We start from the raw sequence: 19,519 nt of genomic DNA on the forward strand, positions 1-19,519 counted from the left end.
TTGTGTCTAATCCAGAAATATAAAGATTTTTTTTTTAAAAATAACCTAAAGTATAATGTGGTTTTACTTGTAATGTCCTAATTTATTTTTTTTGTCTTTTGTTTCCTCTCCACTATGAGACACAGTCTCTAGTTTGTAGCAGCCATTGTGAATGACAAATCCTGACCTAGGGGACAAGAATCTGATTACCACCACACTCTGTGGGAGCTGCAGGCGACCTGGTCTGCTGTTGTAGGGCAAAGCTGCTCTTCCTCCTTTCTCATGTCATGTTTTTGCAAACGTTACACATGGGAATTAGGCCTGAGTACATTCATCTCTGCAATGATGGCATCTATATTAGGATGACAAATTTGTTCCTGTCACCTCATGAGGGACTGGGACTGCATGTCAAGATGCAGGTAAAGTCAGGAAGACAGTGATTTGTGGCCAAGCTGCATATCTCCTCCTTCTCTCCTGCGTTCTCTTTCTCAAAACACACACAGCCACACGCTTAGATTTGTCATCTATTTTTAGTTTTTGTGAAGGAAAAGAACATGAAAATGAAGAATTGCATAGTGTCTTTGGATTGAAGGAAACTATTTCCCCAAAAATGGCAAGCGTTTGTATGTTAGCATTTAGATAGAAAGCACCATGATTACAAGCCATTCTCTGGTAATTGTTATGCCTGCCTCATTCCCCAGCTTATCCTCAGTGTATGATATTCCTCCTGGGCAGTTCTCTGCTCTCAGGCCAGATTACCACCAAGGCGAGCTACAGACACGCACAGAGCTACAGATTCGATTTCAGATAACGAAAATATCAGGGCATCCAGAGGGGAAAATGCTTCAATGCCAACAGATTTCATTTATCTGAGAAGTGTGAAAGCAAGGATAAGGAGGAGGGACAAAGTCGACCATGTAATATACTTCTATGGAACAGTGTTTATGCTAAGGAAAGAGAGGAGAGAAATAAGAGAACATAAGGGGGAGGGGGGCGTAGGAGGTAGATGGAAGCAGATAGTGCCTTATGAATATCATATTAAGATTTTCTCATTTAGAGCATGTAGCTAACAGAAGGCATCCAGCATTCTCCTGTGTAATCTGCTAGAAGCTGTATACTACATGGCAGCCGCTCAATATGTACTCTCTGCACTGTGAGGTGACTACAGGCGCTCGTCCATATTGTGTGCACATTATTTATATGTCCCCAGTAATAAATAATAAGTACCATGCCTAATTAGAAATCAAAATATCAACTGTTTATGAAACATCGCACAGAGAGTCTTAAGCTGTCTGAGAGGATGAATTAGACACCGGCCACACATGGTTCACTCTGAGTCAGCGACTGACATGGTGATAGTGTGTGACGCAGACGCTGACTGGGAAATGGACTTTGTGTTTCCTCCCACGCAGCCAGACAACTTTTCCCGGTTACTTTTGGTGCATGAGCCATATCGTACACTGTGTAAAGTGCAGTACATTTGCATTGAGGCCATGCGGATGACTGTTCCTGGAAAATAAGCTGAACAGAGTCTTGAGGGGGACTTGAGGAACATCTACAAAGCTGTGCCTTGAAGCAGCCACATTAAAAGGAGTCCTCACACTGCAGTGTTTTCAGGTCCCCAAGAGAGAGGATGTTTAACGAGGGCATAGTCATGTGTACATTCTGAAGCAACTCTGTAATTACCTCACATCTACATCCGCTTGTGCAGTGCACCTTTACACTCCCACATTAGCCCCTTCCTGTCCCTTTGTACCACTCCCTTAAATACAGCCTTTCATTTTACACAGCAGAAGCTTTTCTGGGCCATTGCACTAAGCTCACAATTGACCTGTCACTACTCACTCATTCCCTAGTCCTATTGTTTTATTGGAAGCTAAATCTATTCATTCTCTTGACTTTCCATCCACCATGAAAAATTTATCAACTCTGTTACATTACCTGCACCATTTGTCTGGGCTCTTTCAAGAAAACTCTACATGCACACTTCCACACTGCATTCTGTGGCTGTACCAGGTGTGTGAAGCTGCCTCCAAGCACCTTGTTAGACTGTCTGGGGTGCAGTGACTTAAGCCTAGAGGAAGATGTATGGCAAGACAGGAACATGTGGGTACCAAGGGAGGAGATACAGAGCCTCCGACCATTCTTTTTTTAATGACACTCTGATACTCAGCCTAAGGAGTCCAGTTGCAGCAACAGCTGCTTCGCTTTTAAATAAAGCAAAGCCCTTTCTCCCAAAAGGGATGGTGTCTCATAACCAAGCAAATGAAAACAGCTGTCCACCAAAGCAAAGCTAGTTTTACATTATGGCATACAGAAGCAGTAAAAACATTAAAAAAACATATAACAATTATGCATAGATAAGTGGCTCTGAGAAATGTCACATTGCTTCTTTCCCAGTCATTCTCTCGAGACCACACTACCTACAGAGTGTCAGTGGCCAGGTCATGAAGAATAATATATGTGTGGTAATTACTGACCACAAAAATGAGTTTTTTAGGTTTTTGTGTTTTCCTTCCATTATTAATGTTCAAAATTGTGTGATGATGTGAGATCACCAATGTGTTGCTTATCTGCTGTTAATTGCAAAAATACATTTATGTCATTATTTATGTCATATAAGAGATTGTTTGTATATGAACAGATAGATATAAGTGTAAATGAATCATGCAAATTGACTTGTTTATTCCTCCTTTGCACATCTGTTTAGTTTATTTACTGACTGAAGCTTTAATGTCTGTTTCGGGGCTACATAAAATCTGAATTCTGGTGTAAATCCTCCTCACACAGTAGGAAATAGGTCCTTTTCTACCCAGCTGGTTTTTCTCCATTGTTCATTACTCTTTTCTGAGTAGCATCTGTTGTGTCACTATGAAGCCCATTCTTAACTAACTGTTAAAGAGAGAGCTGAAAGAGGATCGAAGTTATTATGAATATGATGAATACGTTATACACGTTCTGTATAAAAATCCGCCCGTATTTTGGCGCACAGCTAGCTGTGATAGAGATAATGCCATTCCATTGTCTTTTAGCTTTGCAAGTGTGTATATGTGTGTGAGTCCATGATGTTGACAGCTTGGCAGGCCAGCAGTAGGAAGAGAGTGGGCGAAGGCCAGGCAATACACTGAGCTGAACTCACAGTCTGAGAGGCCCACACGCCTTCATTATTCAGTTGGAATCTATTGAGCATCTGGGACTAAATTATTCATCAACATCGACCTAGTTCCAGGGTGCTAAGTTAGATACTTGGATGTCATCAGGCGTTCTGATAAGAGCTGCTGCTGCAGTGTGATAGCTGCCATGGATAAATAGAGAGTTTGTGCCGGGATCATAAAGAGTACTAGCCACCATTTCCTTGTTATGGACTGCAGTTTTGTCTAACAGTGTTTTTAGGTGTGTCGAGTTTGGTGTAAGAATAAGAAGGTATTCTTCATCCCGTGTCTAACCATGAGTCCTTTTCTATCTGCTGTCCCACGACCTCCCTCTCCCTCTTTTACTGGCTCACTAATGATGTGTTGCTGCAAGACTGAAGCTTAGGACAACAACTTTCTCCCAATTAGTCTGTGCTCACTGAATCTTTGGTCAGATGTGGACCCTAGCAGGCCACCATCACTGTAAATCAGTGCCAGCAGGAAAAATAATGACACATGTTCTGAGCAGGAACATATAGAGACTCCTGATACCTCGGCTTTTAAGGTTGGTAGCAGTTAGAGACAGGTCATTTTTTTTAGCTGTTGTGCTGACTTCAAATGGAGTTTTGATTTAGGTCCAGTATGAACAAATATGTATCAGTCTAAAATTCTGTAACCTAAACTAAAAATGAAACTGTTTTAATTTAATCGTTGTATCTAATTTAATACAACGATACCTATGAAAGATAGTCAGAATGTTCCTTTAAAACATAATTACATGGACTAATTTTTAGTAGATACTTGGTTTACATTAGCAATAATCTGTTCTTCAGCATACAGCACACTCCACTGTACTGAAACATAAATGTTCTATATACCTATAAATATAGAGTGAATAAAAAATGGATTCAGAACTAACAAATTAATAATGTGCTACATGCATAAAATAAATAAGCCAGAAAGCATCTCACATGTAAGAAATAGAAGACATAGTCCTTGGATTTCCACGCAGTCTATTTCTGCTTTCAGTCATTTCTTCCATGTCTGAGAATATTGTGAGCACATGGAAAACAGTTGTTCAATGGGAAGCATACTGTGCATGGTATGCACTATGAAGGAAAGCAGTCAGACGGAGATAATTGCCAGTTATGGAGCAAAACCTGTAGGTCTGTGCGCAGTTACAATCAGTAATATTTTCCAATGTGTGCTAATTGTGTGTAGCTGAGCCAAACCCGAAATTTATTTTCTGGCTGATAATAGCACAGTTTTCTGGCATTCTGAAAAAGTATTAAGATTTACACCAGATCTTAATGAGCAGCAGATTTTAAATGAAGTAACAAGTATCAATTTTATTATTATCACTGATCAGCAATATAAGTTTTGCAAAATAAGAGCTTATATTGGAAAAAAGAGGGCTTACTAGGGGAAAAAAAAACAGAAAAGCAGAAAGGCAAAAGAAAACAGCAAGCATCCTCAGTGGAATACATTACCAGGACAGCAGAGGCATGCTTCGGATAAACCCTTCAGATGCCTTCAGTGTCCTCCTGACTTTCAGCTCGTCTCCAAAGAGACATGTTGTGTGCCAGAGAGCATTCATCAAATTAGACCAGAGAGAAAACAATGTGAAAACCCACGGCTCTCCATAGAGACATGCCGACAGGTTATCACAGGGAAGGTGTCTCTTGCTCTCGAGCACCCGGGCAGCAGCGCACAGCATTCTCCCTGAAGAGCAGCCCTCCCCCATCTTCCCCCCGCCTCCCTCCTACTCCCTGCACAGGCCAAGATTAAGAGGGGAAAACATGCATTCAGGGAGGAAGTGTACAAATGTAGTGCAATATAGAAAAGCCACCTCACCTCCATATGGAAGTTATAAGCAGGTGGCATTGGACACTGCGAGAACAGATAAGTGCTTGTGGGGTTGTAGATAACCTGGTGTCCAGCCGAATGAGACTGCTGACCAAGCTTTAGTGAGCACATGCAGAACACAGCTTGGCCTGGACATCTCATTAAGGGGGACCATTATCAATCCTCAGAGATCGAAAACCAGCATGACAGTGCTAAGGAAAGCACCGGGGCGCCTTCGGATGAGTCAGGTTGGAATTTCCTAGTCCATTCTTTTTGATGGTTCAATCAGTGCATGAGCCAAGGTCAGTCGATAGCTTTACTTCTCTAAACAGTTTAGTAAGATATACGTTTTGTTGTGTTATAAAACTCCAGCAGAAGCTAAAGCAGCGGAAATGGCACTGCACTTAGAATATTAACATTTTCATACATTTTATATGAATATTTGAAGCAGGTTCCACTCGACAGTATTGCTTTTTTGTCCAGCTTGTTTTGTGTATTTCATACTCCCAACTGTCTCCCCAGGTTTTCTCAGTACATCTCATAGGAGTGTGCTCTCTGCTGTTCTGAGCAGAGGCAGATAAATGAGCTGTGCTGTAGGTTCACCGTGGCTTCAGCACTTTACCGCTAGATTAATGATGCTTTGCAACCCCCAAGCCTTTGCTTTTAGCGTTTTCAAAGTACCTTCATAAAATGAACTACAGGTACATCTTGTTTATGCGCTTATGTATTGGGGCTTCTTTCCTGTGGGCATGGTGATGCTGTGTGCATCAGTAAATCTCTTGAGCTAATGAAGCCTCCCAAAGGCTGCAATATTTTTGGAAACCTCAACAAAAACATGCCATTTTGATAAGAAAAGCTGCAATAATTTTACTTTTAACTCAAAAAATCACGTTGTGTCAAATCGTCTCATGAATATCCAGTGTTATTTTGGGCAGCTGCTTTAAAAAGTATTTTTTATTATTGCTATATTTTTTTTTTTTGAGATTTCAATGTCCTCTTGTGGAATCTCAGCCAAGCTACCTGTCAGTTTTCATCACAGTGGTTAAATTGCATGGTAAGCCCCGCACATAACCCACATTGAATTGTCACGGGTGAAAAAAGAAGCCAAGCATTGGAGGGGGACACCATGAATTGGTAATGTTATTGGATTTCAACCAGGTCATGACCACATCAAAATGTTGACCTACACACTAATCCTGGATGGCAGTCTGATGCCCAGTAACATGTGAATTCATTTTAGTGTTGATTCGGAGGCTTACATCCAGTACGCACACACACACGATTCATTTAACAAAATATGGCATAGGGTTCATATTTTGATAAGAGAAGTGGACTTAGATGTGGCTTACATGTCCTCCAAGTTGTCCTTGGATGGTGAAATGAGCATGACTTTATTTTATGGTCTTTTCACATATTTTCAAACCTCAGCTGTTAAAAGCTGGGAAAAGGAAGAAACTGCAGGTCCAAATTATCATCACAGAAAAAAATTAATAGTAAAATCAAATAATTTCCTGTAAAATAAACAAAATATAGGGTCCAGACTTTATGACCAGAATAAGGAGACAGAAATATATAAATATGAACAGGCACATTCCTTCACTTGGTTATTCTGTAGGGAGTTAACCTACATATAGTAACACACACATAACATTGCTTCCACTTCTTGCTTGCAAATGAATCAGAAGGGGGACAGAAAGGAAAAGAGGGGTTTGAGAGGTAGAGAGAGAATGAGAGAGGTAAGGTGGGAAGAAGAAGAAGAGAGGGGCAGTATTGATTCCTTGATTCCCGTACCACTGCCAGTGAGTGCAGAGTGTCAAGATCTCCCGCCAGGAAAAACAAATCACAAGGCTGAAGTGATGGATGTGGCACTCCAGGATCCGGCGGTTTTGCCATCTGGATGGCCGACACTGTATATCAGCCTCATGCACAGCAAATTAAATTTACATTTGGACGGCTTCCCCAAGCCTCGCCCGGCGCAGATGCACCAAAAACAGCCCTCCACCGCAACTCCCTTAATGGGTTTGATCTATCATTTCCAGGTCTATTATGTAAAGATGCTGTTGGTCCATGTTCAGAATGTCAAAACGATGTTACAGTCACAATAAAATCACATTATGTGCAGCCAAATGGATGCTAAGCAAAATGACATCACCTTTAATTTCTTTAAGATGAGTCAATACTAATCCAACTTGCAGATGTATTTTGATGCACAGTTAAACATCAGAGAAATAGGAGCACAAACTCAATAACAGCCGGGGTCCATCTTCATTTTGTTAGAAGATAATGCATTCTTCACCTGTTTGTTTTTTTCTATTTTGTGAATGTCATACTGCTGAGAATGAAAATATAACTACAATAAATGTCAATCTTGCATTTCACAATTTAAGCTATTATTACAAAAAAAAGGATAAGTAGAGGTGCAAGGCTAAATATATAGCAGCAGGTTTTTCTGCTTAGCAGCGCTCTATAACGTAAAATCTAACCTGGCCCTGAAGAGCCTGCCATGCTTAAATGAAATGACCTTTAATGTAGAGCTGATCAAATGGCCTGAAGCAAGACTATAAAAGAACATTGCAGTATAATGTTTTACAGTGTACTTTTTTCTGCTCTTTTGTTTGCCCTTTCCCATTTTCCAACACAGTAAAACGTATCGTGTTTGGCAGGTGAGGAAGTGCACTGAAAGCAAACTAAAACGGATTTGATATTAGACTCAACGTGGCATTGGGATAATGATTTGGGGTTTATTTTGGATGCTGATTTTGTAAAAGAGATACTGATTCATATTGAGCAAAAGAAGAAAAATATTGATTTAAACCTCTGCTGCTCTGCCATTTGTCTTCCAGTCCCTTTTTTTGAAGCTTTAAATGGCTGCTTGTCCTCTAAATGTCAGAGGTGTTCTGTGATGGCTCCTCACAATCCTGTGAAGGGCTATGCAAAGCCACATGTTCAAGCACCAATTGAGCATATGAGTTAACAATTGTGTGATGAACTTCAGCCTTTGCTGCTCCTCAATGATCAGATCTAATTTCTGTAAGACTGGTGTTGCCTGGAAAGCAGAGCACCAGCTGCTGCAGCATCAAGCGGTGTGTGACCGTGTTGACAGATGAAACCAGTAGCCAAACAGTGTAGCTGTCTGAATTCACATCTCATCTGGCCTGCTTCCCTTATAACCCCCCTCTAGGAGCACCACTGTTGGTGGCTTTGAGTGGGAGTCATCTTACCCTACTGATGCAGCTAAGTATCTAATGCCCTCTTCACAACTGCACTGTGCTTCTCTTTTTTCAGACAACTGACGACTTGCTGGTGGCATCAGCCGAGTGTCCGAGCGATGATGAGGACATTGATCCCTGTGAGCCGAGCTCAGGTGGGTTAGGTTAGTCATCTCTTTTTTATTCTACTTCTCTCTGGGTGTGTCAGTTTGTCTCTGTGTGTCATAGTCCACCCCCACCAAAACACTCAAGACTAACACACAATGTGTCAATGAGCAGATTGTAGTTTCAGTTCAGGCTTGAACACCTCTGAGGCAGAGTTGTTTTTTCCTGGCAACCACTGCAGGTTTGAAGGTCAGCGGGAAGCTGCCATTGTATTTGAATTTGTATGAATTTAAAATATAAAGTAAAATGTATAAAAGATAATAACTTTTTATATATATTAATGTATCATATCACCACAGTATTCATGGTCTTGTAAAGCAAGCATCTTAGCCAACTGGGTCATCTGGATTGCTTGAGGAGGGAGTATGTCTAGTATGTTTTCAGGGTCCTGTGTTCACTCAGTTCACATTTTCTTCATAGTGAAATCAGTAAAATACTGCATAGAATCCATTTCTCATGATGGAACAAAGCCTCGAACAGAGCTATGGTAAGTTTTATGTCTGGATTACTGATGTAATGCAAATAATTTTTGAGTTTAAAGTGAGCATATGCATCTGCCTTGAAAAGAGCAGATGTTTTTTTGTGCACCCACACAAAATGCTGCTAGTTGACAATCTCAGAACTTTTTAGAAAGGTGACCAAAACTGGCAAAACTGGCAAACGCACCCGGCTGTACACCCACAGTTCAAAGTGGGCTCAGATCTCCCTCACCTGTATCTGACAGAGCGCACTTAAACAACATGGAAGCCGGCAGAGAAGAGGTTTGTTTTGCAGCAGAGCAGAGCCAAAAACAAGTGTGCCTTTCAAAAATGTTTCCATTATTTATTCTTACGCTGCTCCAAAGATCTTTAATAACACTAATGCCCCACTCTCTCGATAGCCCGTGTGACTGCATGTTTGTGTGTGCATGCATGCAATCACGATGATCTGGCTCATTAGTTAGCTAACCGGTTAGCCAACTAACCAGCCTATCTGTTCACTTAATGCCCACAGCCTGCCCCATGAAACAGACTTGACTAGTTACCCATAACTGGTTATGGGTATGCTGAACATTTAATTTAACTACACATCAACTAATTTTAACTTCAAGGGTTTTTCGTTGGTTATTTTAGCTTTACCTCAAACTGAGACATGCATCCAAGTGGGAGACACCCACTAAAAACAGCCTACATTTGGAGAATCCATCTTCAAAATGGGTTGTTTTTAGGAAAGCAGAAAAATAATCAATTAATCAAAAATCAATTAATTAATTTGTAAATTAAAATCGTAAATTACGTTTTATGTGAACAAATCGGAGATATCGCCCAGCTATAACCTGGCTTTCTCTTCTCAAGATTTAACTAAAACTCCACTGCATAAAAAGTGGTTTGATTCTGTTAAAGCAGCTGTTATTATTGTGTTTTATTGTGGATCTATTTGTCTTCATCAGCTCATGGCTTTTGTTAATATGCAGGCAGGGGAGTTCTCAGAAAGACAGAAAAATACACAAGCTGTAATTATCAGGCCCACATGACTCCAGCACATGATATCTGACAGGGTAAAACCCAGAGAGGAATTTATGAAGGCTGATTTCTACAGGTGTGTAGAGGGTCCCCACTGTTGTAATTAAATTCTACAGCAGGCAGTGGGAGTTCATCCTGTTGTTTCTCATGTTCTATGATTCACAGTAACTTACATCCCTTGGAGTTCATTGATTGATTGAGGTGCATATCAAGCGTTTCTCTTCATAAAGCAAGCAAAGACTGTTTTGCATGATCAAGAGACACTTATTTTTTCACATGTAAAAACCCCGCTTCTCACCGTAATTTTGACAAACAGGGACTGCAGATCTGTTTGTTCCCTGCAAAGCTGCCTAACTTTTAATCTCCTACCTTGCCACACATAGAGTGCAATTAAGTCTTCCCTTAGCATCGGTCTATGAATAGACGGACTTTCAAATGCATTCTGAAGTGATGAGAAGCACAGAGAACAATTAAGTCCAGACCCAAGGCACCCTACTCCATCTAAATGTGCTATCGATCAGTATGTGGTCATAAAACCTCCACTAAATTAATGTCTGCCTCTAAGCAAAGCCTATCAACTTTCTAGTCTGTCTCTCTTCCTGTTACTCTGCCTCTCAACTAGCAAGATTAGCTTTTGCCACACTCACTCCTTTCCTATAACTCGCAGACTCCACTTTAGAGTGATATTCCCATTGGGCAGCATCACAATAGGTACTTCCAATGTACATCTGCTACCTCTGACAAATCACACACACACACACACAGGAGATTGGGCTGTGTACTGAATCACGCAAACAGCTTGCATTATGATATTTTTTGACAAGGGCATCTGCCAAAACATCAGCCACGGAACTGTGTGATGCTCCGGGACGTGCACTCCCAGTGTAGAGTATCCCTCTCCTTCTGTGATCACTGAAGGGGATTTGACACCAGAGCTGCGGACTCCCAGGGTGGCAGCTGTCTAACACCGTATCCTGATTAATATCTACATTCAGAACGATTCACACGCTCTGCCAAGCACTCACCGCATCTCAGACGGGGGTTGCTGTGCATAAAGAACTGAATACACTGTCGCTGATAAAGTACTACTTCCTCATATTACTGTTCAGCCAACTCCTTTTAATGATGCCAATAATATCTCATTTTTCATGCAACACCTTGACAGCCTATTCTGTCTGGAAAGGCAGAGGCCACACACCTCTCGTTTTCTCTCTCTCTCTCTCTCTGTCTACTGTGCACCCAGACTCCATAGCACATGTATACAGTAGGGTAATGTTAGTGCATAAGTGATCCCATGAGGTGAGTTTTGAAACAGACTATTATGCAAGCCATCTCTGGTCCAAGGTCAGGTCTAGATCATGCTGTATCTCACTGGAGTCTCATCCCACAGCAGTTGCTATCAGCCACTGAATGACATGAATCGGGTAAACTTGACTTATTGCCTAGCTTTATTACACTTACTTCCGGAAACCATGGAAAGCCGGTGGTACCAGGAGAGCTTATCACCCAGCAGGACTCAGATTAGATCATACTGCAGCAAATTGAATCCTCCCCCTTGGTTCTGGAAACCACAGAGGAATACACAGGCTGCAACACATTTGATCTGTAATAGGAGGATTGTTCAGGGAGTGTACATACGCTCTGCAGCTTGGCTCTGACCATGACGACAACTGACTGTGATTACAGGCACACATAATACACCTATCTTTTTGATGCTTGTTAAAATAGTTAAGGCATGCCGAGGGCTTTATGTTCCATGTGATATGACCTCGCTTTCTAAGATATGTAAATATTCTGCATAATGACCTAACATGCCTCTAAGAGCAATTCTGTTGTTATTTAAATACTGTATATACTCTGACATTTAGCTTAAACGAGTGCTGCATTTTCTTATGCTTCTTCAAAAAAGATTCCTCAGTTAAAGGCCAGTATGAAGTGGTGGCCAATCATCTCAAGAAAATAGTGTAATGTAGGCCCAGTTGTGTAAAAATAGCGAGCAGAAAGTCTGTCCAGAGCATGGTTGTTGCTGATTTTTTTAAATACTACCCACAGTTTTCATGGTGTAAGTTAATGGAAGGGGTTGTTGCAGAGCTGCATGAGGTTAGATGGAATGGATGTCTCTTGCCTACTTGCTTTATTTCATTGGCATCATGCAGGCTGTTAATGGAAGGTTGGTGCGTAGCAACCATCAAAGGTTACACAATTGCCTTTGTTTCTCGTAATTTGCTTTTTCTCATCAAAGCTAGTCTGACATATTTGCTCAAATTGGTTGAATTGTAGTTACCACATTTGAATAAATCTTCTTTGGAAAAATAATTACATCTTCCAGCCAATGGCTTCAAGCAGTACCAAGGGCTGAAAGTCTGGTCCCTGTAACAAGCTGAGATCGCTTAGATTACAAAACAAATACTGGATTGTAAAGAACGGAACAGTTTAAACCCAAACACTGATACTTGGCTCACTGCTGCACAGTAAATACAAACCCGCTATCCATCTATTTGTTCCTTTGCTATACCCGTTTCATCCTGTACAAGGTCACAGGGGGCTGGAGCCTATCCCAGCTGTCACTGAGCAAGAGACAGCGTACACCCTGAACAAATCACCAGTCTATCACAGGGTTAACCCAAAGTGACAAACAACCCTTCACACACTTACCTTACTAGCATAAAAGTGTAGACTACAAACAGCTAGCTAGGCTATGTCCAGCCAGGCACAATTTTATCCAGTTGCACCAGAAATTAACTCACTTAATAAAACATATTTTCCTTATTAATTTGTTTAAATGACTAATCCTTCATGGTCCAGAGAAGAAACACGTAGAAACCGTTTCAAATATCAGTGTTAATGTAAGTTAAAAACATTGAAAAAAACGGAAAACATAAGGAAGTTGTCAGAACTTTGTATTCTCTGATCCCAGTATCTCATGTTTTTTTTATCTCTTCACAAGAAGTAGAAAGATATATCCTAACATAAAATTGTATGCATCTGCTGGTTGTTTATCCTTTTTTTTGATAGCAGCTTTATGTTCTACTATTCCTCCATCTTTGATTATAATAACATGCCTGTCAAATGAAATGACACTTGTACGGAAAAGACAGAAGGAAAGAAAGAAATTAATCATAAGTCATACCAGCAACCTCAATGAGAGTTTTTGTATGCACGAACATACATCTACATTTCACAAATAATCTCTCAGTGCCTTTTTTTTCCTCAACTCCAATAGCCCTTCACCGTGGATTGCCTATAGGCAGGTTAAGGTTAATCATCTCTACTTTCCTCTTCTCTCTATGCTCTCATCTTTCCCTATCCTCAAGCGGTCTGCAGTGACATTAGCTGCTACTAATGTGTTTGACGTTTGTTTTAATAGATTTAATTTATGGGTGGGGAGACAATACATAAGTAAGTAAACCGATAAATCAAACGGCAAATGAATACCCTCTTTAACCCTATGGCAATGACTGGAATGCACCCAGCCAGGAGGAACAAAAAATTAGAGTAAATTATTGTTTTAAAAGTAGCTGTGAGATTAATGAAACATTAAGAGCTCTATGTTGGCTTAAGAGGTCACTGCCCACATTTAATAGGTTATTCAATCATACTCAGCAGGAACTCTGTGTGTGTTCATTTCTTCTTTTGTTGAATACAGTGTCATGCACCTTGCATGCCAACAGACAGCCACATGCAGAGATGGTTTAACTAGCTGGATGGCCACACAATGTGTTCAAAGCTTGGACAAATCATATAACACAGTTGACCTTCGAGCATCATTTTTTTTCGCTCCGCTGCAAAGCTATTTTCCACTATTATTCCATACATTGCCAATTTACAATGTTATGGAATTTTGCCAGTTTTGTTTTTCTGCACTCTTTCACTAAGGATTATGTCATCCAAGTCTTCTTTCTACATCCTATTTTAAATGAAGTGCGCTCTGAGAGAAAACAGGATTTCACACTCACTGTCAGTCTTTCTCTTTACTGATCCCACCGTATTTATATTTTCAATTATTTTTATTTTTCTGCCACACATCTTTTTGGTGTGCTGACATTGATGCTAACACAATGTGTCTGTTTATAAGTGTAAGTAGGGCATGAAAGACTTTGCCAACCCAAGAAAAGCTGAAGCAGCCCAGCCAACGGTCAGTTATGTTAATAGTATTAGTAACTAAGGGTTTTGGATTATTACCCAAATAATTCACAGTTGTCTAATCAGAAAAATATATGTAAAGATGTTGTGAAACACTGCATTTTTAATGACTTTTCCGTCTAGCAACAACATGAAAGACCTCTGATCTGAGCACATACTGTGACTGTTTCTAAGCCAGAAAACAGCATCATATAATGCTGGTCATTATGTGTGATCGGCTTCCATGTGGAAAAACACTAGACTAACAAAGAGAGTTTTTGCCTTTAGTTGCATGATTTTGCTAGAAACCCTACTCTTAACAGCCATAAGAACACACTTGATACTTTAAAAATCTAATCAACAGACGGACTTTAAACCTGTGGTGTTCAAGTTGAGTAAGCACAGTCCCTTTCCCTGTAAGTGGCCCTGTACCTTTCACAGGGCTAAATCAAACACGTTTTAATAATTCTCACTTCATTTCATGCTCTCTGTGCTCTCAGTTCATCATCCACCATCAGCATGAGCAGAACCACTTCAGACTCACACATGCATGCTGTCATGAGGCATGCTGCCAGCATGTCACAAGTACAGGGTGGCTTGCACCACTTCTCGAGGACACTCAGATAATTAAAGAGGGAAGAGGGATTTAATAAATGTTTTGGCTCTGCTGCAGTTGATACACTGACCTGTCTGCAGACTGATCCTCAACTATGACGGCTCTGACAGCTTGTGATTACAGCTGGATATGGAAAGTAAGAAGATGGTATAACAGTAATCTGGCTGAATAACAGCAATGTGTCACAGAGCATGCCAACTAAGCCTGTAGGTCGCTCTGAAGGCAACCCAAAGCCACACCTCCATGAGCTCTCAAAGATGCAGGACGTGCTTTTCATGTTTATCAACGGTTGTGGGTTGCCGAGATAATGAAAGCCAATCTTCCCATGCCTTCTTATGAAAGATAAACTCATTCTTTATAACTCTTTTTGCTGGTATATAAACACAGCATTTAAAACGTGCAGTGTAGTGTAGTGGTTATACAGCTAAATGAGGTCTTCTGCAGTAAGCAAGTACAGTTTAAACATGCCGGTAGGTACAGGACTTGAGAGAAAAAAGGCAGAGAAACCTGTTTCTTGACTTAACCCAAAATATACTAAGTAGTTTTAATGTCTATTGTGTCATTTTTGGGAAACATTCTGTGGTTGGAAGTGTTAGTCTTGTCAGGTTGCATCCATTTACAAAAAAACATTACCCTTGTCTTTCTCACACAAGTCTTTTGACCCATTAGCACCACTGGTTAATGAAAGGTCAAGCCCAGCCTGTCTATTCAATATATCCTAAATAGGTCTGGTTGCTCCATTACCTCTCAACAAGCCTCGCATGTACCTGAAGCCACCCCACCCCCTGCTCCTCCAGCTCCACTCTGTGTTTTCCTTCATCCGTGGCCCCCATCAACCTCCTCACCCTGTTACAAATTACGAAACAAATGAACCTTCTCGCTCCAGACAAATGAGGAAAAATAGTCTTTGAAGAGGACCATTTATTCAAATCCCGCCTGACAGAGTGGAATCTCTGATCCCATTTCTCTCCTTGAGAGCATGTGGCAAGAAGAAGTCAGGCAAAAAGAAGGGGAAACACATCAGGCACTTCGCCGGCTTTTAAATGACATGTTCCATTGCACTAACGCTAATATCTTGGAAAGGCGAGTCCATATATCCATACTGAAGAGTCCAGGTTGAATTAAGAAAAAAGATGCTATCACTGCAGTAGACAGAACCTTGAACCACAACCAATCTCAATGTTCAGTCTTGCACTGTTCACTGCCTCTCATATAGTGAATATAATTCTTAGCCATGACTGTGTCTTTTCTTTCACTAACATTTATGCAGTATCAAGGTCATACATAAGATCATATTAGCCTCTTTTTATGCCTGCTTTTAGCCTCTGTTTATGGTTTTCCTCTTCTCTGGGAATCTGATTTGTGACTAAATGAAACATTAACTGTTGTCCTTGTGCATAAAACCGCAAGGACTTTATGATGGTTTGGATGTGATACTGTAATTTAAGTCTCACTCTGGGATGAGATGGAGAAGAGAAAGTTGTTCAGGCAGCTTTTATACAACTGCAATCCTTCAAAAGTTAACCCCCCTGAGTTTACCTCTGTCGCTTCAAAAGTGCACCCCTGCTATGTTGCCATGAAGCTAGGCGCCACTTTAAGGTCATTTACCTCATGTCTAATTTTACCCTTGGGCACGCTCGAGTAGAGCGTATAAGAGCAGCCATCATTTTAAACACTTGTTTCAGGCGCTATTTCTTTCTCAGTTTATGTGCCTTCATTCTGAGGTGATGGAGTGCTAATGAACAGACAGGCAGATGCATTTTGACTGCGGCCCTTATGAGACTTTTTTGAAGGCCTTGTGTAGGGCACATTACTTTGCCTGAACCCAACTTGAAGGGGGTGCAGGGCACTGTGCACAGCCAGGCACATGAGTAACAAATGAGCTGCATCATCGCATGGATCAGGCAGTCTAGTAGACTGTGGAAGATCCCATCAGGTGGCTATTTGACAGACACTGCTGAGACTTACTGTGAACTAATGAGCTGTAATGAATGCTAATCATTTTAGACAAAACTTGGTTGTGTCAGCATTGTGCTGTATGCAGTGTTAATCCTTGAAGAGGTGGTCACTATCCAGCTGTCTCGACAAAATGGATTTTACAGGAAAAGTTTCAAATTTTGCCTGAAATCTTATCAATACTTATTTTACTTTTTCCCACAATAAAAGAAAATTGTGGTCAGTTGATTGAAAATCTCTGTGTAAATGCAGTCTGTGGGGAGCCAATCAACAGATCCAGGCAAAAGGAAATAACAAAGCCCAGAGCTGGAGGTGTTAGATCACACTAGGAAGAGCAGCGCGCCATGCCACGTCTATCACATGGCTCGCTCCTGATATAGCAGGCTGAGGCTGCCTGCCTCCTGAACTCTTCTCACAGAAGCCTCATATAAAACTCTGGGCTGCCACATCGAATACTCTATCCTCCATCAACCTGCTATGTTATCTACACTTTCAACTTTTTGACCCCGAACAAAGGATAGATAGCAAATATGAAAGTAACTCACCGTTAATGCCTGCACAATGGCTTGCTCAGGACGAGCTGTGTCAACCAGTGGCTTTTGCCCACAAGGCGAGAGCATTCTTCACACCTGTCTGCAAGGATAAGTGGGCTTGTCACAAGCAGAGCTAATCTGTTGCAACGCTCAGTCACACTCAATCCCCCAGTGGTACTCTCCACTTGTCCTTGAATGTCTGCTGGCATTGGAAGCATACTAGGGCCGCTGATCAGTCTCACCACGGTGGAAAACATGTCAATGAACAGCCGCAGCAGCATCTTCTCTCCTGACAGACAGCTTGGAGAACTTTTGCCCTTTACAGTTGACGCTTTTTTTATGCCCTTTAGTCTGACATGAACAAGATCTTCCTAAAATAGACGTGTGTGTCTGGATCATTATTGCTAATATTGGACCATTCAAAGCAAAGTTTGTCTGAACATTAAACTGTCAGCTTGAGAAGAGGAATGAAAGTAATCACAAATCTTGCCAAAGTCATCAACGGGGAGCGAGACACAAGAAGGAGAACCACGATGAGAGCTAGCAGAGACATGAGAATATAACTTGGACAGCATTCAGAATATGAAGTGGGTTTGCTGATGTGCAATCACTTCCCTATTCACTGGTAAGAATGATCCCCAAGTGCAGCAAGCTCTCAGTGTATTCAAATGTTTATATGAGAGCACAAAATAGTGGAGGATGCATCTAAAACCTACAAACAAATTAGAAAAGTCTGTGTCTTTCGGTTCTTCTCTAGTTGTACTGTGGATATTGAAATCTGGCATGGTAGTAAAGATACTCATGTGGAAATATTCTGACCGGTCAAGATAAAAGAGTTGAAATAATAAGGAGAAACAATGGTGTAGTTTCTGTCTTTTTAAAGCTTTCAAGCTTTGATATCAAAGTTGGAGAATGCAATTATTTTCTAAAACTAAAATACTCTTGAAAAGTAGGGCATAGAAATGGAACATGGAGGACAGCACATATACAAGGAATTTCAAACTGTTCTATTTTATGTAATATTAAAAATGGATAACTCTTGATAAAAACCTGTTCTCTAATAATATTGTCATGAATACCGTGCTTACTATCATTGTATATACCGTTAGCACATTAGCATTTTTTGTCCTGAAGAGTATAACGTCTCCAGTGGAAAGACTGTCTAACTCATTGTAATGCAGGAATATGAATAAATAGTTCTAAATATTTATTAAAATGCAGACGCAAGCTCAGTGTCCTGGTTTAAAAGAACTGAGACTTAGATGTTGAGTTTTGAGGGAGTTTGTTCCACATGGATGTGTTCCATTTTGACTCTAGAGACGATAAGCAGTCTTCTCCCCAGACAATCTCAGAAGTCTGGGTGGCTCATGACAATAGAGCAGATCAGAAAGGCATTGTTTGTTTTATTAACCATCTGTAGAGTTTTGTTAGATCTAAAAGGTGGACTGATCCACATTCTGGAGTGTGATTTTGACAAACTCTGGAGGAATTACCGTTACTGCAGTTGTTTTTTTTTTTTTAAATCAACAGTCTAACTACAATATTAACACAGACCAAAGACATCTATACAAAACAAAAATGGGATGTGATGCCACAAGACGGGACAGCTTTGAAAAATCAATGCGGACCTAAAAGGCTGTACTGTTACTCGAAAACTAATATATTCAATATAAAGATTGCTACTAAAGATAGTAAGTAAGAAAGTTTCCAGGTTTCCAGTGCTACTTCTTGGAGCATCTGTGTCTTATAGGAAGGATGAGGAGCAGCAAAGCTTGCTAAAAAAACTGCCCATTCTTCTCAAGCTATTTATGTTTCTGCAGTTATTGTTAGTTTGTCCAGTGTACAGTAAATGCAAATGGAAGCATAACATCTTTACGTCAACATTACTATGATGTAAGCCCAGCTGAAAATGCCTTTTTTTTCTACCCCAATCTACTGTAACTATAGTGCTTTCATGTTAAAATGTTAGTGTTGAGTGTTTGGCTCTCTGAAACGCAACAAAGCGAGGCTTAAGCAGAAATGATGACTTCTACAAAAACACACAGAGAGATGTGCCAGGAGGACTGAATAATATCAGGGTGGCTGACGTGTTTCTGCTCGATTGAATGGCACCATCGCAGAACAGAAGTGGGGACAGCCTTTGGCAAAATCTGCTGAGTCAATTGAAGAATTGTTTCTTCCTGGAAGATTTATTTTCAAAGTCTACAGTCATGCTGCGTGGTTATATAGTGGATGTTGGAAAATGTGGCCTGTTCATTCATGACTGTGCTGTAAAACATGTAATGAGCTGTGAGCTCTTAACGGCGCTTCTCTATGAATCATTAACACATTGGTCTTCTTGTCAGAGTCACTTCTGAATTTAGCACATCTCTCCTTCCTAACAGCACTTTCATACCACACTTATATATGTATGTACAGGAACCGTTCACAGAATAGCAGCAGAACAATTCTCTGTAGGAGC

General features: G+C 40.7%; 1 protein-coding gene across 6 annotated transcripts in view; it reads left to right on the plus strand.

Annotated features, from left to right (window-relative positions):
* LOC114447828 (neurexin-1a-like) overlaps positions 1–19,519 on the plus strand; it is a 212,632-nt gene that overhangs the window by 190,737 nt on the left and 2,376 nt on the right. For 3 of the 6 annotated variants that reach the window (XM_028424324.1, XM_028424320.1, XM_028424322.1), the window contains one exon: positions 8,241–8,328. In XM_028424324.1, coding sequence (XP_028280125.1) covers positions 8,241–8,328 — 88 coding nt within the window. The remainder of the gene's footprint in view (positions 1–8,240; positions 8,329–19,519) is intronic. The other 3 variants (XM_028424325.1, XM_028424321.1, XM_028424323.1) reach the window with 1 other exon arrangement.

Source organism: Parambassis ranga, chromosome 15 (genome assembly GCF_900634625.1).
Source record: "Parambassis ranga chromosome 15, fParRan2.1, whole genome shotgun sequence".
In the NCBI taxonomy this organism is placed as follows: Eukaryota; Metazoa; Chordata; class Actinopteri; family Ambassidae; genus Parambassis; species Parambassis ranga.